Source organism: Amblyomma americanum, chromosome 1 (assembly GCF_052857255.1).
Source record: "Amblyomma americanum isolate KBUSLIRL-KWMA chromosome 1, ASM5285725v1, whole genome shotgun sequence".
Lineage (NCBI taxonomy): Eukaryota > Metazoa > Arthropoda > Arachnida > Ixodida > Ixodidae > Amblyomma > Amblyomma americanum.
Window position 1 is genome coordinate 181,470,603 of NC_135497.1, and position 22,301 is coordinate 181,492,903.

The 22,301-nt window shown below is 43.5% G+C and overlaps 1 protein-coding gene across 2 annotated transcripts in view; it reads left to right on the forward strand.

Annotated features, from left to right (window-relative positions):
* Culd (CUB and LDLa domain) overlaps positions 1-21,462 on the forward strand; it is a 124,100-nt gene extending 102,638 nt beyond the window's left edge. The window contains exons 7-13 of one of the 2 annotated variants that reach the window (XM_077647923.1): positions 6,926-6,961; positions 7,903-8,067; positions 9,880-10,083; positions 11,108-11,227; positions 13,163-13,186; positions 15,068-15,319; positions 19,140-21,269. In XM_077647923.1, the coding sequence (XP_077504049.1) occupies positions 6,926-6,961; positions 7,903-8,067; positions 9,880-10,083; positions 11,108-11,227; positions 13,163-13,186; positions 15,068-15,319; positions 19,140-20,356 (2,018 nt within the window). In that variant the 3' untranslated portion in view covers positions 20,357-21,269. Of the gene's footprint in view, positions 1-6,925; positions 6,962-7,902; positions 8,068-9,879; positions 10,084-11,107; positions 11,228-13,162; positions 13,187-15,067; positions 15,320-19,139 lie in introns of both variants that reach the window. The other variant, XM_077647924.1, reaches the window with a different exon arrangement.
* Positions 21,463-22,301: the final 839 nt, after the last annotated feature.

Sequence of the window (22,301 nt, forward strand, 5' to 3'; positions counted from 1 at the left end):
TCACCGAAACCAAGGTGCATAGGGGAATGTTTTTTTTATATGTTGTGCTTATCAGTGGGATATTACAGTACTTAGATTAATAAATCGCTTAAAGAAAATTACTTATAAAGCAGCAGAAAAAACAACCTTGCCGCCGGTGGGATCCGAACCCGCGACCTCCGAATATCGCGTCCGGTGCTCTTACCAATTGAGCTACGGCGATGGCTGTCCAATCTGCTGCTCTCGTGGGTATTTATGTTCATTGGGTGTAAGCGAACCGTGAGAGTGTTCACCAGCGCCACCCTCGAACATAGCGGCGGACGTAGCACGTCCTGTAATGCCGCGGGCGTGACGTGGAACGTCATCTAACGGCGACGGCGGAAACTTTGCGAGAGCCCTCTTAAGCTACCTATGGCATCTAGACTGCCAGAACCGAGACCCTCGTTAAGCTATTAGCAGATAATTTAAAGGAAATGAGGGGCCCGTTTGACAAACTTATGAAGGGAGCCAACAGTCACCGAAACCAAGGTGCATAAGGGAATGTTTTTTTTATGTGTGTTGTGCTTATCAGTGGGATATTACAGTACTTAGATTAATAAATCACTTAAAGAAAATTACTTATAAAGCAGCAGAAAAAACAACCTTGCCGCCGGTGGGATCCGAACCCACGACCTCCGAATATCGCGTCCGGTGCTCTTACCAATTGAGCTACGGCGACGGCTGTCCAATCTGCTGCTCTCGTGGGTATTTATGTTCATTGGGTGTAAGCGAACCTTGAGAGTGTTCACCAGCGCCACCCTCGACCATAGCGGCGGACGTAGCACGTCCTGTAATACCGCGGGCGTGACGTGGAACGTCATCTAACGGCGAGGGCGGAAACTGTGCGAGAGCCCTCTTAAGCTACCTATGGCATCAAGACTGCCAGAACCGAGACCCTCGTTAAGCTATTAGCAGACAATTTAAAGGAAATGAGGGGCCCGTTTGACAAACTTATGAAGGGAGCCAACAGTCACCGAAACCAAGGTGCATAGGGGAATGTTTTTTTTATATGTTGTGCTTATCAGTGGGATATTACAGTACTTAGATTAATAAATCGCTTAAAGAAAATTACTTATAAAGCAGCAGAAAAAACAACCTTGCCGCCGGTGGGATCCGAACCCGCGACCTCCGAATATCGCGTCCGGTGCTCTTACCAACTGAGCTACGGCGACGGCTGTCCAATCTGCTGCTCTCGTGGGTATTTATGTTCATTGGGTGTAAGCGAACCTTCAGAGTGTTCACCAGCGCCGCCCTCGACCATAGCGGCGGACGTAGCACGTCCTGTAATACCGCGGGCGTGACGTGGAACGTCATCTAACGGCGAGGGCGGAAACTGTGCGAGAGCCCTCTTAAGCTACCTATGGCATCAAGACTGCCAGAACCGAGACCCTCGTTAAGCTATTAGCAGATAGTTTAAAGGAAATGAGGGGCCCGTTTGACAAACTTATGAAGGGAGCCAACAGTCACCGAAACCAAGGTGCATAGGGGAATATTTTTTTTTATGTGTTGTGCTTATCAGTGGGATATTACAGTACTTAGATTAATAAATCGCTTAAAGAAAATTACTTATAAAGCAGCAGAAAAAACAACCTTGCCACCGGTGGGATCCGAACCCACGACCTCCGAATATCGCGTCCGGTGCTCTTACCAACTGAGCTACGGCGACGGCTGTCCAATCTGCTGCTCTCGTGGGTATTTATGTTCATTGGGTGTTCATGCTTTTTTTAAGAAAATACAGTCAACTACTTTATGCTTATCTATTGCTAGAGCCAAATCATGCGTGAACTCAACAAGCTGCATTGAGCAAGAAAAACCTTGCCGAAATCCGTGTTGACTAGGATGCAGAAGATTATGTTTAACCAAATGTGTCATTATACAGCTATAAAGGACATGTTCAAATATTTTATACGTTATACTAGTTAAAGACACTGGCCTGTGGTTCTCAATGTCATTTCTTGGTCCATTCTTATGAACAGGTCTAACATGTGCCAATTTCCAGTCACAAGGTAGTGCTTTCTCAACTAAGCACTTCCGAAATAAACAGTGAAAGTATAGTGATAATGTTGCCGAACAGTTCCTTATTATCACTGCTGGAGTATCATTTGGGCCACACGCTTTAGCTGGTTTGACGCATTCTAACAATTTTCGAATACCAGGCACACTAAAAGTGACCTCAGGCATCACTTCTGCTTCAGTGGAAGAAACCGTGTTAACAACGTGCAAACAACTTTGACTAAACACGGACGAAAAATAGTTACTAAAGATGGCTGTCTTAGACGCATCATCGTCAACGATTGTGTGAGAATATTTTAGAGGAGGAATATATGTATTTTCCTTACAATTGAGATGAACGTATCGCCAAAACTGTTTCGAGTCCTCTACCAACTTCTTACCAAGGCTCGAGAAGTAAGAATTCTTAGCTACTTTAGCTAGAATTTGATAAATAAGTTTCAATCTTTTTAGCTCATTCTTGTTTTCCAAAGAATTGTTTTTTTACATTACCTGTACATTCGCCTTATACGTCGCAGTAGAGTGCGCAGCTGAGTGCTAAACCGTGGTTTATCCCTAGTGCGTTTAGATGACAAGACTCGAATGGGAACGAAAGTTTCACGCAGGAAAAAAAAGTTTTTCTTTAAACGTGTTCCATAACTGTTCAGTATTCAGTTCATCTGCTAGTGTATCAAAAGTGGGGAAATAAGTTTCAAATGCCGAATTTATTGCGTCATAATTTGCTCTACTATATGCATACACCTTTCTGGCAGCTTTTTTTGGGAACAGATACATTCTCAACATTTACATCAGCCACAACTATATTGTGGTCGCTAACACCGGGTAAAATATGGACACTGGGCACAATGCGGACATATGCGGCGTTAACAACGCGGCGTGCCTATGAAGGTAACCATGGCTTGCAACAACATGGCGGTCGCATCGCGTCACGGCCACATAAACAGGGTCTGGAGAATCCGGTAATGACCCCAGCCCCAAGGCAGAGAAGACAAACTTTGTCAACGCCCTCCAGTTCATGTCTTCTGGTAAACAGGGTAGTGCACGTGATTAAACTTATCCCCTACTCACGCCTACTAGGCAGGCGGGGTGTGCTGCCCCCTCCCCACCTCCCTTTGTGCACCGCCTTTTGGGCCACGAGCAACCCCAGTTTGATCGTTTCGAACCTCGCAGCAGTACGGTAGCTGATGGTGTACAGGATTGCCATGCAGGAGCTTTCTGCAGAATGCTAAAAGAAGCAGACAAGTTTTTTGCAGTGTGTCTTTCCCCACCTGTGCATAGCTGCGGCTGTTAGATACCTAAATTTTGGGTGGATGTTTTTAGAGGTCATGCTTTCGAGGGGTTGAGAAATCCATTGAGATGATCTGAGAGCTACTGTGCCCTTTCCTTTCGTCCAAGGTGTTTCCTTTCCTCAAAACACATGCTTTCGCATTCCTCCACGTAAGTAGACTGAAGTGCCCTCAGTTGCATTTCGCCTCCATTGAAACGTGGCTGCCGCGGTCAGGTTCGAACCTGGGTACTTTGGCTCAGTAGACGAGCGCCTTAACCACTGAACCATCGAGGCGGGTACCTATCCAGTGTGCGGAACGCACTCAACTTTACAGACGCCAAGCCGAGTCTACATGCCTGATACACTACAGCTTTCGCTCTCTAACCAGGTTCAGCAGTAGTTAAACCGTACCTCCTTTTTCTTCTTTGTAATGATGCGTAAGGCATTATTATACATGGATTACCATGTGGTAGTCGGCTACGACCGCTAAATAATTTATAATCAAATTTTTCTCCCATGCTATGGCGTCAAAGTTGCGTATAGGTCATGCAATGCATGAAAAAACTGCTATATAATCGCTGGTTCGTTGTTTTAATTCATTATAACGCTAAAGCCAGCCTGCCTCAATAGTTGGAATGACAACGAATGAAAAACCAGCAATTATATTGCAGTTTTTCATGTCTCACGTGACCAATACGGAACTTTCTTCACAGAGCTGTTGCAGCTATAACAGCATGAGAGAAAAATTCGATTATAAATTATTTAGTGCTCGTAGGTGAATACCAAGGAGGGGTTCATTAACAGGCACTGACATTGCATAGCACACGGAAGTCTTTCTGCGTTTTCCCTCTCTCAAAAGCATTGTACACGACGAGATACGCACGCCTGATTCGCAACGCCACTCTGCATCATGGTCAATTTCTTTCTTTCCTTCACGGCACAGTCCAGGTGTCCGTGTGAGACTGCTTCTGGATCTTTTCATTCCTGCACTACAATAACCCAAACGCAGATGCGTAGCCCGCTCAAGCCGCAGCGCAACAGATGCAGCAAACAGAACCATTGCTTCCTTCAATCACTGTTATGTTAGGGTGTTGCCGTACGGCTTGGGAAATTTCGCTGCCAGTTCCGAGGTTTCCATGTGCAGGTGAAACTTGTGTCAGTCGCTTGGATGAACAACGTTGTGCAGAAACTTGGGCGAAAGACACAGCGCGTAAATGAGTGGCCAGGGCTCGCAAGCGGGGAGGGGCACAACGGAGCAACGGCTGTCTCGTCCACAGCCGCAGCAATGAGCCGAAATCAGATATGCGGCGCGTGCTATATTCCCAAGGTGCAATAGCTGTTTAGTCACTCGCTGTCATTCTGGTGAATTAAAAGAACACAGCACAGAAATGGCATTTGGTCGGCAGAATTGTTTTATACCACAACTGTTTGAGGTGCTTGCCTCAGCCAATAAGAAGTCGGATATTCGCATCTTCTGTGGTGACGACAAAACGAAACAAGCTACTCTCCCAGAGATTGCACCGGTGGCGCCATCTCGTATGTCGGCATGGCCATGTAGATTCGGCAAAGGATGTGAGGGAGTGTTTTGCTGGAGGTATAGTGCCTAGAATATACTGTATGTTCTAAGCACTATACTGGAGGTTTAAAGACCCTTTACCACGAAAGTGGTAAAGGGTCTATATATAGCTTTCATTGACTACGAGAAAGCATTCGACTCAGTGGAAACCTCAGCAGTCATACAGGCATTGCGTAATCAGGGGGTAGAAGAGCCTTATGTCAAAATACTGGAAGATATATATAGCAACTGCACAGCTACTATAGTCCTCCATAAAGTCAGCAATAAAATTCCAATAAGGAAGGGCGTCAGGCTGTTCACCGCATGTTTACAGGAGGTATTTCGAGGCCTGAATTGGGAACAGTTGGGAATAAGAATAAATGGAGAATACCTAAATAATCTGCGATTTGCTGATGACATTGCCTTGCTGAGTCACTCACGAGGTGAACTGCAAATCATGATCAATGAGTTAGACAGGCAGAACAGATCAATGGGTCTAAAAATTAACATGCAGAAAACCAAGGTAATGTTCAACAGCCTAGCAAGGGAACAACAGTTCACAATTGGCAGCGAGAGCCTAGAAATTGTGCCGGAATACGTCTACTTAGGGCAGGTAGTGACAGCTGATCCGGATCATGAGAGGGAGATAACTAGAAGGATAAGAATGGGGTGGAGCGCATATGGCAAATTCTCGCAGATCATGAGTGGCAGTTTACCAATTTCCCTCAAGAGGAAAGTGTACAACAGCATAATCTTACCCGTACTCACCTACGGGGCAGAAACGTGGAGGCTAACAAAAAGAGTTCAGCTTAAGTTAAGGACAACGCAGCGAGCCATGGAAAGAAAAATGATAGGTGTAACGTTAAGAGATCGGAAGCGGGCAGAGTGGGTGAGGGAACAAACACGGGTTAATGACATCCTAGTCGAAATCAAGAGAAAGAAATGGGCTTGGGCAGGGCATGTAATGCGAAGGCAAGATAACCGCTGGTCCTTAAGGGTAACGGAGTGGATTCCAAGAGAAAGTAAGCGTAGCAGGGGGCGGCAGGAGGTTAGGTGGGCGGATGAGATTAATAAGTTTGCAGGCAAAGGGTGGATGCAGCTGGCAAAGGATAGGGTTAATTGGAGAGACATGGGAGAGGCCTTTGTCCTGCAGTGGGTGTAGTAAGGCTGATGATGATGATGATGACCACGAAAGTGTTCAAACTTAGTGGCCAAACCAAGCTTTTTGTGATCACTGATAAAGCGGCTACAGACGACTTTTCAAATGCTTCAAACCTCCTGCAAAAGACCCCCTCGTTTGCCTAATCTAAATACATGCACCAAAATAAGTGCATGTATTTTGTTGTGCTGTGGGCAAAATTTATTGGGCCACAGTGCCGAGGGCAACTGTGGTTTTGTAATTCTAGAAACTGATCTGGATATTACTTACCGGGGGCTACATGCCTTTTAATAAATAAGGAGACTAACAGTAATAGTTAAAAGTTAACTATTCGGTATTAGTTAACCAGTCTACTAGTTAGCATGTCTTAGCTGTATTCTGATGCGCTATACCACTGAAAATTGAAAGGCAAACAGCGCAAAGACAAAGACCGGAGCAGAAGAAACACAGGACGAATCACTGACCCGTCAACGCAACGGTTTGGTGCAAGACCCTTTTCCCAAGCATCTCACCCCTGAAGAGCCGAGCACCTGGCCGGGGGAAATCTTGTACCCATTAGAAAAATGGTGGGTACCCGGCCGCACTGGGGATCGAACCTAGCACCTCCCGAATGCGAGGTGAATGCGGATCTTTGTCTTTGCGCTGTTTGCCTTTCAATATTTACCACCAACTTGACTGTTGTACCACTGACAATGCTATGGCAAAAAAAAAAAAAACGCTCTTCTAACTTAAAAAGTCCATTTTTAAAAATTGCAGAACACATTATGTGACACACCCGGTATACTGTAATGAAATACTGATTACTGTTGCCATTGCAATTCCTGCCTGCCCCCCTGGAACTCTGTTAGCATGATGTGTCCCCTCAGGAAAAGAATGCAGTGCGGCACTTGACTACTGGGTATCTCTTTCCTCGCAGATCCTGAAAAGTACTGGTTCAATAAACCATCAACAGGTAATTTGATCATCTTATTTTCTTGTTATAGTGACTGCCCAACAGCAAAAGCCGAAGCGCTTAATAACACATTCCTGCCCAGTTCATAAACGAGTGCTAAAAAAAAGAAAGGCAAACAAAGAGTTGCCTTGTATATGAGCTCTTCAGAACCCAAATATGGCTGGCCTCTGCCAGCTAATGCAGAGCTGAAAGTGCTCAGTACAACCTACTGACTCTGAAAATCATGGTGTGACAATGCAACTTTGCAAAGTGAGCAAGGTGTTAATAATAACTATACAGAGCAATAAGGATCAATGTCACTAGAGCAAAGATGTCACTTGAAGCATTAATCAAGTTTTAATTATGTCCTTGCAGTATAAGCTTGAGATATATAACATACTAACATACTAAGCAGCATTAAATCAACGTTACAGCTTCATTAGATTTTATTAAGAGAAGCAAAATATGTGCACAACTTCAGCATAAAAGATATTTAATCAAAGAGAAATTGACCTAGGTTACTTCGTGACCTTACTGACAACAGTGTGAAGCACATTACAAGTTCAAAAGTATTGCAGTTATGGCTTGCAATGAATATGATATCAGATGCAACAGTGGTGTCTAGTTATGTGCCACCTTGTGTAAGCTGTTACATGAGGTTCCATATTAGTCTCTCTATAGGTGAAAACTGGAGACCATTAACTCAACATTTAGTGAAAGAAGGTATAATGCAGAACTTATTTCACTAAGTATAGTAAAGGGAACTCGCCAGAAAACTCCTGTATCATTTTCACAATAAGTAGAAGACAAACAAGATGAGCTTACAGGCACACAAATGCATGATTGAACTTATTTTGTCTTTTTTAAATTTTTGCCTTTAGTTCTGTTTTTCCTGCTTAAATTTTAAGCTGCTTTAACTTGCTAAGGATGAAGAACCATAAGGATGTTTTCTCTTGTTTCAGACTGTGGTGGTGTGGTGGAAGACCTTGGTGGTGCAATTACTATGATGAACATGGCAAATCCTGGTTACACACGCAACTTTGACTGCATCTGGCTTCTTCGTCCTAGTACCAGTTATACTTATGAGACGCATATTTCTGTGCGAGTGGCCCAGTTTGAAGAAATGGGTAAGGCAACAATCATTGAACGCACTTAAAACTGAAACAGCCTAAGCTGGTCTCTGCAGAAAAACAGGCTTTGCAATAAACAAGTAGATTCACTAGGTTCATCATTAAATATGCTTATTCTCTCCACTATTGATGATTCATGCAAAGTAATTTTGGTCTAGAATAACAGCTGTTGAACAAAGGCATCACTTCAGTGAATAACTGTTGTTTTTGTAATGTTATTTTAACAGCCATTTTCATTGTAGACCAGTCAAAAGCCTCAAGCAGTTAGCATATTTGTGGAAAGCTTAAGGGGGATGCGGCAATTAAAACTGTTTTCATTATTTATCAATAAAATGCAACCACATTTGGCACAAATATATAACTTTTTATGCAGATTCCAAAATGGTGCTTTATTTTAAGTAATTACAATTGACACCTTTACAATCATAAAGTCAGCCTCAGGGCATTAAATAATTAAGAAAAAAGTGCTCGGATTTTATGTCAGCATGTTCACAAAGCCCGTTCTGTGCAACAAAGCTATTAATTCTTTTTTAGATGCCCAATACTCATCAAAATAAAAGCTAAATGCCAGCATGCACATTAATGTGAAAACTCATCTTGTAAAAATAACTTTCAAAATATATTGCACGTATACATACAAAAATAGAGAGCTTTATTACACTCCTGAATGCCTCAAAACTCATGCACAATGAACAGAATCGTTATACTGTCATTCGTCATGAAGTGCCGAATGGATGAGTGATAGCAATCGCAGAAAAAATTAAAGCTGAGAAAATCAACTCCAATGTTTTTTTCTCGTTTGCTTTTGCTTTTGTTCAGAGAAATGGCGCATTGTGACCAGCGGAAGCTCTGATGTCTCCTCTCAAAAGTGACAGCAAGATGACAGCACTCCACTGTCGAATTCTGATGTTCCCAGTGAATTCGCTATTCACTGGGAACATCAGAAGCGTGATTCGCTTACAATTTTCTATGACCCCATATAAAGAAAAAAATTTTTTCTAAATTTCTGCTGCATCGCTGTAATTTTTGCTATGAGACAGATGCATTCCTGAGGATCACGAAAAAGAAAAACTAGCAAATTATGAGCGAATTGGCCATTAACAAAATAGAAATCTTACCACCTTAACAAAAACAGAAGTCTTGTAGAATATTTTTTTGATGCAATTTCTAAATTAAAAGTAGTCAGCATGCTTACGTTTGTACCTCTTAATAACTGGATATTTATTTAAGGTCTCTAGAGTTATTATAGCTGACAGTAACAGCAAATTAAACTATTCCATTATTAGTAAATTATTAGAATATTATGAAATAAAAAGCAGGCACATCTTCACTACAAAAGAAACTGCATAAAAAAACGTCAACGAGAAAGTATGGGAGTGTCCCGTCCATGCCGTTTTTGCGCAGTTTCTTTCTTAAGGTTAAATGACCAACTTGCCCAGCAATGTGCTATCTTCAGGCGCATCATATTTTTTGCCTATTGTGATGTTTTGGCAAACTAGGGTGCAAAGCTGTGCTATAGCTCTGCATACCGAAACAGGTGAAGCTGCCAACTATACACATTCTAAGTAGATGACTTTTTCACGCAAAACTGATATAGGAAACTTCAAACAGTGCTCGGATGCAGATAGCTTTGTTTTTCCTGATACGTGCAATAGGTGCCAGACTCCAGTGGTACAAGTGGAGCAGGCTTGAATATTAGCACAGGCCTCAAACTTAAAATAAGCATAGCTCTCCAAAGGCTTGAACACTTCCATTTTTTTTAATGAGATTCTTGCACCACTTGCCTCACACAACTATCTTTAATTGCAGGTCCGGAGTCAAGCCTGGAGATTCGGCAGGGTCTCACATCTGTGTCTTTCTTGCTTGAGTCCCTGGCAGGCCACCAAAGCCACAAGACACCACAGGGCCAAGAGTACATCATATCAGCTAATGTTGGTTTCTATATACGGCTCCAGGGCAGCTTCAGCAACAAGTCACGTTTGGCCATTGTTTACTCAATATTTAGTTATGAAAGTAAGTACCTCCTGTAATGCAGTTGCATGGAAAAACATTTGGTCAATAAGTCTAATGTGTGGGGGGCTCATTTCTATGCAGAAATGGTGCACAAGGTAACAGTCACTGTTAGAAAGTAAGACACTGCATGCATCCTGGAAAGGCGATGGGTTGTCTTGCATGATGCAATTTTATTTTCTGCAGGCTTTTTCTCACTTCATAAATTTTTCGTAAAAGTTTTTAACAATCTGGTTTTATTCTTGGGACATAAAAAAAACAGGTAATTTGGTTTCACTTCTGCCTCCAGCATCGGTTTTTATCATGAGGAATGTAAAAAATGAATGATGCAGATTTTCTTGCCTCTTGAATGATTGCAGAGTACTGTATTCTAGTGCAACTTCTTTATTTACACATGTTTTCCACATCTCATGTCATTTTATATTGAATGCACATTGCTGAAGCTTTGCATGAATCAGTTGTAGCCAAAAGTGTATGTAAATTTTGTAGCACTACACAGTTTCAGATTTATTAACAACCACAGTTCTAAAATATCAAAGGGTACACTAAGTGAAAGCGGTACGATAAAGTGACAGTGATAAAAAGCAAAGCCTGAGAAATACCACATGTATGCAAAAACACCTCTGCTAACATTTCACTAAAAGTACAACCACAGTCACCTTTCCAGTGACTCTGTGGTTTAAGGAAATTAACTGGTATCATTGTAATGCATGCTGGTTGGTTGGTTTATTGGGTTTTATGTCCCAAAGCGACTAAGGCTATGAGGGACGCCATAAAGAAGGGCTCCGGAAATTTCGACCACATGGGGTTCTTTAGCGTGCACTGACATCGCACAGTACACGGGCCTCTAGAAATTCGGCTCCATCGAAATTCGACCGCCACGGCCGGGATCGAACCCGCGTCTTTTGGGTCAGCAGCCGAGCACCATAACCAGACCACTGAGCCACAGCGGCGGGCCATTGTAATGTATACATAACAAAATTGTTGTAACTAATCCAACTGTCTTTTTATTTCTTTTTTTTTTCAGCATTACAGTGCCAATCTTCAGGAGATTTTGAGTGCGGAAATGGAAGGTGCATTAAGTCTATCCTCCACTGTGATGGATTCAACCACTGCGGTGACGGGTCAGACGAGTCTGCTTGCTTTGGTATGGACATTCAAGTATATGTGCACTCAGTAGAGCTAGTTGGTGCAATATTTATGATGCCCGCAGCGTAAGGAAGGATGCAAGAAAGACAAGATAGAAATATGAGCTCTAACCTGCAATGTTTAACATGGTCGTAATGCTTGTACAAGGCATAGCTGTAGTGCTATATGTATATCCTAGCAGGATAGTATTCTATTGAAGAAAGCTCCTTGCAAGCCTCAGTACGCATCACTTTCCCGTCACAGCTTCTCAAAGCCAGTCGCCCAAGTCAACATTTTTGTCCACAACGCTAGGTCATCAAACTTTCTAAAATCAGCGGTGCCCAAAAGCAGTAGTTAAGAATATGTGATGGACATGATAAAACTGAACAAAAATATGGATGCAGTACACAGCACAAGAACCAACGGAGCACAAGAACAAAGAGGACGACAGGACAGAGCGCTGAGCTAACAACTTTTATTTCGAAAAGAGGCGAACCCATATTTAAGAGGGGCATATCAGGCCACATAACCAAGGCAAAAGGACTGCAAGGAAGGAAGAAACAAAAGAAAAAAAGAATACAAAACCCCAGCTGTAACAGAGACCTGTGACTGAAGCAAAAGAAAAGTCATGGCCGCAAACCAAATGAAATCTTAAAAGGGTGAAGCTCTGAAAAGGGATGAAGCAGCAGCTCGGGTGATAGCTCCAGACCAACTACCACGCCCACACACACCAATGAACTTGGAGAACTTTTTCTTCAAAGAACAACCAATATTTGTAATCCTTGCAATTTACCCTTTTATGTGTGGAATTGTACCCCATCTTATGTACCCACTCCTGCTATAGCTCCTAGAATGGGGCTGCAGTATTTTCAAATAGATAAATAAAAGAACGAATCAGTGCCAAGAGAACAAACCCCCGGAGTGAATCAAAGGATCAATTTGAAGGTTGAACAATGGCACAATCCAAATTTTTACGGCGAGAAAAATAAAATAAAAACATGGCTAAAAATTAAAAATGCTAAAAATCACAATGAAATGACGGGTAACAATATGAAGACTAAAAATGATGAAAGCCCAGCAAAGAACATGGCAAAAAAATTTTAAAACAGCGATCATCGCATAAAAACATGACTGGTTGGAATGATGGTAAGAGGATAAAAGCCCAACAGTGAACACGACAAAAAAAAATGAGGTAAAACAGCGATGACTGACTAAAACCCACAAAAAAACGTAGAAGTGAGAAAGTGAGAAAAAACTAGCATGCTAAAGAATGTTGCTAAGACCTTCAAATTGATCCTTTGATTCGCTTGGGTGTTTTTGGTTTTTTGTTTGTTTGTTTGTTCCCTGCAGTCCTTTTGCCTTGGTCATGTGGCCTTATATGCCCCTTTTAAATACGTGTTTGCCTCTTTTCGAAATAAAAGTTGTTCGCCCAACAGCAAGTGTTGCTTAAAAATATGGAAAGATGAGTCACTCGTGGGCACAGATGAAGCAGTAAACATGCCCCTAGGATTGGTGTTCAAACAGCATAGTCTAGTTATCAACTATAAGACTGGCAGAAGGCTAGGGAGGATATACATGCCAGAACTCATCCGTAGATGATGGGTAAACATTCTGCATGTGCTGCCTATGCGATGTTTGTAGTACCAGAGGATCGTTTTAAATAAGCATAGTCTGTTGAATAAATTGAAGCTTGTACCCACAAGCCTAGCAGTATAGTGCTTATACAGTTGGTCCCTGTGCACCATCTTGCACTTCACATTTGAGCTAAAGCCTCAGTTCCCTGGTTGCACAGGTTGCCAATTTGTGTGCCCACAAAACTTAAACCTACTTGGTAAAAATGCATGCTCTGTAACTATTAATGTAAGAAATGTGCATAATTCTAGATAAACCTGCTGGTCCATAATCCTTCTACATTATGTTTTGTACCCTTTCATGTGCATGTTATCAACCACAGCAAGAAACAAATCTTCAGCTGCAGGTCAGCACTGCTGTTCTCATTTCTTTATTTGTATCCCTTTCTTGCAACTGTGAGTTGACATAAACGTCGAATAAAACTGCACAGTGAACCCCTTGAAGGTGAACTCTTTCAGCCATATTTCCTGAAAAACTGAACAGTCTGAGCACATCTGTTAGAGTCTCACAGGTGCAATGTTAACATGAGCCATTCAACTAGTGCACCCTGGTTAACATGGACTCTAGCAGTGCCACATTAACTACCGTGCAAAAGCAACAAAAGGCCAATAAATTTCAGTGACTGTGTAGGTCTGTACAAGGAACAAAGTGGAACAATACGAAAGGGAAGTTAAGGGCTTAATTGAGCAAGTTTGTGCATGCAGGCATTCTAGCCTGGCAAGAACAATGGTGAATTAATTGCAGCTGGCCTTGCATATGACATGTGGTTAGGTTACTTAGGTACCGTCTTTGCCAAAAGTAACCGAGCAGCCCTGCCGGAGCGGCTTGCAACCGAGCGACGATGCTGCTTCTTCAGCGCAGCGCTGGCCGCTGCTCCCCGGCTGCAGGTGTAAACTAGCTGACGTAAGCCTGCGCCCTCGCTCAGTGTGACAGCACTCCAAAGGCGCAAAATTGCTCGTTGCACATACTATCTGCTTACTTGTTATCATCTAAGAAAGGAGGGCGAGAGTGCAGGCTTACATCACCTAGCTTACACTCGCAGCCGGTGAGCAATGGCCAGCGCAAGGGACCGCAGTGCCGCCGCTTGGCTGAGAGCCCGCTCCCACTGCCATCATGGCTGCTCAGTTGCTTTTGGTAAAGATGGTACGTTCTGCTTGTCATTCAATTTATTAGTAATTAAATTAAAACACAAATTGTTGTTAATTACTCGTAAAGCTGTGCTTAAAGAAGGAAATATTATTGCCAAAAAAAGTAACAAATTGAATGATGGACCTGTTAGAAAACACATGTAGATTGCCACGTTATTGCTCAGTTGTTGCTTGGGTTGAACGAGAGGGCAGGGCATGACGATGTGCATGTTGACAACAGCAATGGAATTGCCGCTTAACCATTGCGGTAGCCAGATCATGACACTTTTCAACTTTTTAATGATGCTTATGCATGGTTCCGAGTGTCCTCATATACAGTGAGAAACCTGCTTAACCAAGTAACTGCCCTAAGCAGGTAACGACAGCAAACAGCGCTATGCTATCAGGCGATGTTTGTCCATAGTGTGGAACCTCCCAGTCTTCAGAAGCCTGTAAGGTAGCAGAGCAATGCCTCAAAAACACACAACTGCGCTTCTTAATCCAGTGGTACATCACCATCTCGCTACTCCCCTGGCTCCTGAACTTTGTTAACTTTCTCCTTTTATTGAGTGGAACTCCTACTCAATAGCCAGCTAGCTGCGGCATGCTGCAGTACTGACCTTCATCGAGTTTTGAAAATTGAATACCGCATACTTTTTTTTTTTTCGGTTTACGCCAAAAAGCCCAACCCATACCTATGAGACATAAGAGTAGTTGTCACACAGAAAAGGATAAAACCCACAACGAAATAACTGACTGAAGATGTTGCATGTAGGATTTCTGAAAATATTCCTTGGACTGCTTTCTACGTTTTTCTTTGAAAGCTCCTTATTTCAGCTTGTTTCATTCCTCATTTATTCTTGGTGCCTATATGCTCTCATATAACCGGATATTTCAGCTTCTTGTGTTGAGTTGAACTTCTGATAAGCTGAACAGATTTACTATGTCCCATCATCATTTGTATTTAGGTATAGTGTATGCACAGTCACCAGAAATTTTAACAGTGTGTGAAGTGATTGTATGGCTCTCAAGAAGCGTTGTGGCCAGTGCTGTAGCATGCATACAACTGAGGTTTCCTTTGTGTGTGTTTTTAACAACAGCAGTTCCTGGTTCGGGAGGTCACCTACCACCTAGGGACAGCAACTGGTGGCGCAGCCTGACACCCAACTACTACTTCCCCAAGCAAGAAAGCTCGGCTGCTGCTGGAACCAACACTCTCATCCTTATCACCAGCCTTGCAGGACTAGGCATGTTTGTTCTCACCACAGTTATGATCTTGGTCAAGCTGCACAAACAGCGCAGGCTCGAAGTGGTGGGCAGGGATGCCTTGCGAACCATCAGTGCAGATGTTGGTAGGTTTCCCTTCCTATTTCACAGTCAGTGGTAGCATGAAGAGGTACTGTCTTTGCCAAAAGTAACCAAGCTGTGCAATTTGCTTCTGTCATATAGTGGAACAGTTATGCCACCCATCAAGCTCAAAGTCTTTGTAAGGTAAGAAGAAGCCTTGTCCTCACCTCCAAAGGCCCTTTGATTTTAAGTGAAGCCTGTAGGGCCTTATACTACGGGCAAGAAGTAATCCACATAGCCTGGTTACTTTTGGCAAAGGCAGTACATTCGGAAGATTGCTAAATTCAAAGCATGTTTATTCCACTTGGTTGCATCTACAGATGCTACGGTGGAGGGTGGGTTCATGGACACTGTGCCATGAACTGTAGTTACGAGTTATGAGTAATTATAACATGCGAGTGATAAATGCACAATACATAGATTAGTAGCAGCACCATCTGAAACTGTGCATCAGAAGTTGGCAACTCTCTCGCTTTTGATACTGGTATTATGTATGTTCTCAATATTATGGTGCTCCTGTGAGAAGCTGTGTTAAGGAGCCTGTTGGTGCTAGCAGAAAGAGTTATACAAGTGATAGCAATATGTATAGGCTCCTTGTTCATGTGGCACATCCAGTGTTGTCCAGCACTGATGTGGCTTAATCCTTCACCTGCCAGACAGACACACTTGGTTTGTGCTTTTCAGTCTGATTTGCTTCATCACTTTCCTTTTCATAACTGGGTCTATAATGGTTGATTTGGGGGAACCCACAGACCTAAGATCCAGCAGAAACCAAACTCAGTAGGGTGACAAAACTAATGCAAAGCTGTAGACATTGAGCAGTTACTGATGTTCCAGGGGCATATCAAAGGTGACTGGGTAAGGCAGATGGCGGAGTAAGCAATTCAAAAGGCTTTGCATACTTTTAGTCCTTTTAGACTGCACTAATTTCATTGCCACAGCTAAAGCCCCTCAATGAAGCAATATCTTTGAAATTTCCGGCTTCCCTCCTCTCCTAGTGCTCCGCCGGATAATCGAGCCTCCCATTGGCCGAGGCGCCGTGGTCACATGTTAGCGCGCGCTTTTTGGCTCCACAGCAGACGCCGGCACCATTGTCAGGGATAGTAATCACGCTTTGTTTTCTTTTTGTGCAACTGAGCTTTGGCGGGAAGCGTTTCTCCAGCTTTGACGGTGTCTACGCTCAGCGTCGACACCGACCTTCTGTTGCGCGTGCGGGTGCAACAACCAAGAAAGCAGTGGGAAAAATGTTTTTCGTCATTCCATCCAGAAAAAGCAGTGTGGCTTGCCGAAACGTTTGGCTACATAGGATCCGCCGCCTAAAAACTTCGATAATGTGCAGGATCCGCGTCTTTGCCTTGTGAGCGGCCGTTCTTCAGTTGTCAGTTGCGCTTTTTCGGAGGATTTCGTGTGAAGCACAAGCGACTGCAGTCTTTCTTCGTAGTTATTCCGTTTGGCATGGTTGTAGATGGATTCATTCGCTCGCAGGCTATGAAAGCCGTGCTTCTCGTTGACTTAGCCCCACAGTTCACGCTGCTAGCTCTGCTACGTCCTGCAGGTGTAGCTTTCATGTTGCACGCATTACTTGGCGTACTGGATTGGTGGTAGTCTGTCTCGTTCGCGGGCTCGACTCGAAACTTGCGCTTCATGTTGTTTGAGCTCCGCCGTTTACGCTGCTCGTGGTGCAGGTCTAGCTTTCGCGTTGCACGCATCGCTGGATGTATTTTTGTTGCAGTTGGACTCCTTCGCTCAAGAACTCGATACTAAAGAGGTGGTTCTCGCTGTTTGAGTGACGCTGTTTATGCTGCTCGCGGTGCAGGTCTAGCTTTCCTTTTGCACGCATGGCTGAACATATTTGCTTTGTTGCAGTTTGACTCCTTCGCTCACGAACTCGATACCAAAGGGGCGGGTCTCACAGTTGAAGCCACCGGTGTTCATGCTGCTCGCGGTTCAGGTCTAGCATTCATGTTGACCATATTTGTTCTGGCAGTGTTCATACCAAAATAGGTCATTACTGTGCCTAGGTGCAGTAATCCATATCTGCATGGATAGTACTTGAGAATGCAAGCGAGGGGCTCCAATAAACATGGTTGCGTACATTTTCTCCTTGTATTTTCAATTTTCCCTTCAAACAACTTCCTAAACAAACAATGTGTTTGCTTCAAACAGGATTGAGTAAATTCGAGTTTTGGTTTTTCAACGCTTGATTTTTTTTATACGCTGCTTCGACCGAAAGAAATTAATTCGCTGCAATAGTCCAGGCTGCTGCGTGTCATGCATGGAAATTGCACGAGGGAAGACAATGTCCTCTTACAAGCCATTATTGCGGACGCTCGCTCAAGATGACAATCACCTAAACAACATTCTAGTGAGTCATGCAGCGCTGTAATTGCACACGAAGCAGCATTTAAAGCCCTTTTATGATTGCTGTTAATCAACCCAAACAATTAACCCTACATAAATATTCTGGTCACAACCTGTTACAATGCGCAACTGGGACATCGTATTCGCCTATTTACAAGCAAACATAAGGGACTACCGTTAGTAGATGCTCTTAACGTTAGCCTTCGAGGTGCCCGTGGTATAGTAATACGGAAATAATCGCTACGCTTTCCTGCACTAAAAAAATTTAAAATTGAGATCAGTATGCGGCTACTCAGAGCCGAATGCACGAGCAAACGCACTTTTGAGAGAAGACTATATATTATGGCAGCATTACACCGCCATCTGTTCATATAAAGCCGAGGCCGCACGTCTAGTCACATGTCGTTCCAGTTCCTGTTGGCGGAGTTAAATTTTGAATAAGATGGGCAAAAGACGCCAGGCGAAAAGTAACACTCCGGGGATGTTTACTGCTACGCCGCGAGCGAGCTTGCGCACGCCACTTCCACCATGTGCACAGCAATCTAAGCGACCGCAATACAAAAAGTTCCGATAAAGCAGTGCAACATAGGTCGGGAAGTTGTTTGGGTAACTATAATTTTTTAATCTCCCATGCTATGACCTCACTGCGGCCGAATCAAAGGCAGAAAATGCAACAAACAAATGATTCGGGCGCACTGTGTGCCAAACCGTGAGCATTGGAAGCGTCCGCTAGCTTCCCCCGGCTTAGGTGCCGCCACCGTCGGTGCCCAGGAGGGGCCGAAAAGCAGCGCCGGCATAGGAGGAGGAGGAGGAGGAGGAGGAGGAGGAGGGAGGAGGGAGGAGGAAATGTCATTACTTTTAGTTCATTGAGGGGCTTTAGCCGCAGCTACCACCACCATTCAACTTTTTCGAGTCCTACTATAGCTCATTCACTGTAGAGGATGCCTAATAAGCATGTAATAAGTATATGCATTCAGAAAGAAGCCAAAGCCAATAATCTTTGAGGCCACAGCAGGCATAGGGGAATAATACTTTGTGTTTTGTTATGTTGTCCATGTGCATTCTTGCATTAGTCAAATTATGTGCAAGTATGCCTAAATGTGAGTTGATTTGGAGATGCACTTACACTGCAACAAATATAATCAGGAAATCCACCTTGCAACTGCTGCATAACAAGCACTCTAAACTAACTTTAAGACCCAGGAGTGGAATTAGCCGGGTCAGTTGGTTCATGACACATAAATAACAGCACGACAGATGGGACAATAAGGAAGAGACACAAACATGGTAACAAAAAGCAGCAAAATGCATAGGACAAAGAAAGAAAGCAGCAAACATGAGCACATACTGAGCTTATGATACGCTTTGCTTTCTGCCTGCTGCATAACTTTTTACACAGCTGATTCTGAAATTTGATATTCCTCTTCAGCAGGAGAACTAATGCTCAGCATGCATTCTTTTCAGACAGTGACGCAGGTTCTGTTGGTCAAGGGAGGCACCCATTTGGCCTCAATGGGACTCCTCTTTATGATCCTCCACCGTCCTACGAAGATGTGATCAAATTCTACATGCCACCCCCTCCAGCCTACAGTGCAATTGTCGAAGCTCGCTCTGCAGTGCCCGTCAGCTCAAATCCCAATCCCAGCCACCACAGTGCAAGCGCGAGTGCCCCCTCTCATCGCCTGGGAAGGGGAATTGAGAATGCAGCCTACGTACCAGATGAATTGCAATGCCCCTCCCGCCAGGGAAGTGGGGCCTCGAGTGACCGACGACGGTCATCGTCCTCGTCCAAGGCAACCCACCTGCTCAGAGTGATCCTGCCCCCTGTGACCGTCTTTGAGCGTGCTCCCCAGCGCAGGCATAAGTCGACATCTGTCGATCCTAAGCAGTTGGGCTTGCGTTGTGAGCCTTCTAGTCGTGGCCAGCCGTCCCGCCACCGGCACGGCGCGGTTCCAGCAGTACACAGCAGCAACAGCAGCGGCGGCAGCAGCAGCAGCAGTGGCAGCAGCAGTGGCAGCAGCAGCCTGCTTGCAAGCAGCGGCCTTGTGCACACTCTTCTTGATCGGCGCGCACCTACAACTAGTGCCGAGCCTAACTGCAGTCTCTCTAGTCCAGCAAGGGATCAGGCAAGTCCCAAGTCTCTGTCTCAGGCACGCTGCCAGTGTGCAGGGGCATGCTCCTGTGCAACTCCTTCACGAACAAAGGTTCGCCGCATGCTGCACACTGCAGCCAAGTACCAACACCTCAATGATGGCAGTGGTAACATCCCAGCTTCGGGCCTGGAGTCAAGTGAACGGTCGCCCGAAAAAGTAACAGCGAGAAAGGTCCCTGCAAAGTCCTGCAGTGATGCACTGATGCCGGAACCCAGTACGAAAGCTTGGGTTGAACCACTACTTGAGTCCATAAAGCCAGCCCAGTCACGTGGCCCGAGACACCCTACTTTCACCAGCTCAGCTTCCGAAAACCCAAGCACTGACTTGCAAGCAACCGAAATGACCGTCACAAAGGACACGCAGCCACTGCTAAGGAGAACTTCGTCACTGCCAGAGCTGGCAGCTGTGTTGCCAGCACGCTTGAGAGTGATGCCTCACGAGGCAATACCAGCCCCTGGGCCGAACTCTGCTGCACCGTGTGACCAAGTGGACTCGCCAAAGATGATTATGGAGTCAACCCAGCAGTAAGTGTGCACTGTAACATAAAGGTTAAAAAAAAAAAGAAGTGTTCCTATGTTAAACCACAATGTGCGTGCATGTGTGTATGTACCACCCCAATGTTTTTCTTCCCTTGTATGGATGTTAGCTCCAAATCTATAAACGCAAGCACAGCTAGGGCCCTCACTGCAAAGTTGCTGCATTCACTTGCTGTCATTGTAACTAACAAGACCCCATAAGAAAACCGATATGAATGTTTGCGTGTCCCAGTTTAGGTGCACTGACAAGATAAATAATATGGTGTCCCTGTTGAGACATGTTTAGGCTAGAATGTTAAATAATGACTTCAGCATAATCCTATCATTCACATATCTAGTACTGTGAAATTGGGATCTCCTAGTATTCAGCATCACTGGCGGCATAAATAATCATTAAAAGAAGCTGTAAATTAACATTTCTTGGCATTTACCTCGGGAGATAGATGTCTGCATAGCAGGTCCCCTCTCGTTCATTGTAAAGAGCTTAGTACATGTGTTGTAGCTTACCTCAGACAAAATGTAGCAGCACATATTTTCAGAAGCAGCTTTAGCTCTATACCACAGTCTCTTCAGCCGATACAAAAACAAGACGGTGTACCATGCTTATTGCCTCCCTCTTCAATTTTTCTGACAGTATTAGGTCAGTGTAAGAATAAGTAACATGTCAGAAACAATTTATTTGGCTAATGACCAGTTCATTTAAAACTGCAAGTGAAATAGAATGTTTTGCAATGTTCTCAGAGACATCAGTTTTTTTTCTTCTTTCATTTACTATGTAAGTGTAGTTGAAAAGAAATTGCAACAACACAACAGTTTAAATAAATATATTTACCTTCTTGTGTTATTTAATACTGTGCTAAGAGAACCATGCATCATAAACCAATAAAAACAGCGTCATACCAATATGTCAGAGTCATTTATTCACCTTATGCCCAAATTATCATTCAAAGACACAAGCACTAGAGATCTAAATTCACATGTTGGTTTCCTTCCACAGCTGACTGACCACATAATGCTGCATACCTCACAAATGAAGTAAAAACAATTTGCAATTTTTTGTGTTGATCACTATCATGCATTAAACTGCTGTGGAATCAGCTTGTGAATGCTTCATATTTTTACAATTTATACAGCACACTGCTCTCACAAACTGCTGTACAAAAAAAAGATTCAGTATGGAACTTCTTCACAAGTTTTGCAAGTCAAAAGTTGTAAAAAAAAATTGCTACATGACTGAGGCAATTGTTTCTAGCTTCTAAACACAGCACTCTAGTTTACACATTTCGATGCATTTGAGTTGTGTTTTTGTGTTCACCAGGTATTGCTTTTACAAACTCACGGTGTGTTTGCACATTAAAAACTAGTTCACAGCCACTTTCATCCAAAAGACTATATGAGTATGAAGAATCATACCCAAGTTACATTTCTTTGAATTAGTTTAAAATATCCTAAATACACAGTTACAGAATGCTAAATTTATGCAGTAAATAAAAAAAGCATGTTATAGTAGCTGTGTATTATTTTCTCATATTTTAACATGCATGTAAGGGTTTCATTAACACTAACAATTTTAGTATACAGTTTACACGTTTATTAATAAAGTGGTGTAGGATACATTTAACAAGCTGTCTCACTACCAAATATTTCAAACTGCAAAAATGCTGAAAATACACAGCGGATAGCTTAGCATGCATACAAGACTAAGCTGCCTCCACATCTCGCTCATTATGATCCTGCACTCTTCTCCAAATAGGTGAGACCAAACAGCTATCAACGCATAACAAGAGAATATCTTGGCTAAGAACAAAGCACGTCAGAAAGCAAGGAAAAAAAATGCAAGTTTGTTTTCTTAGTCATCACTAGAGACTAGATCTCCAGACAGCAAAAAGGTGTGTATTGGGCACCAGAGGAATTTATGGGGCACTTATCCTACCGTG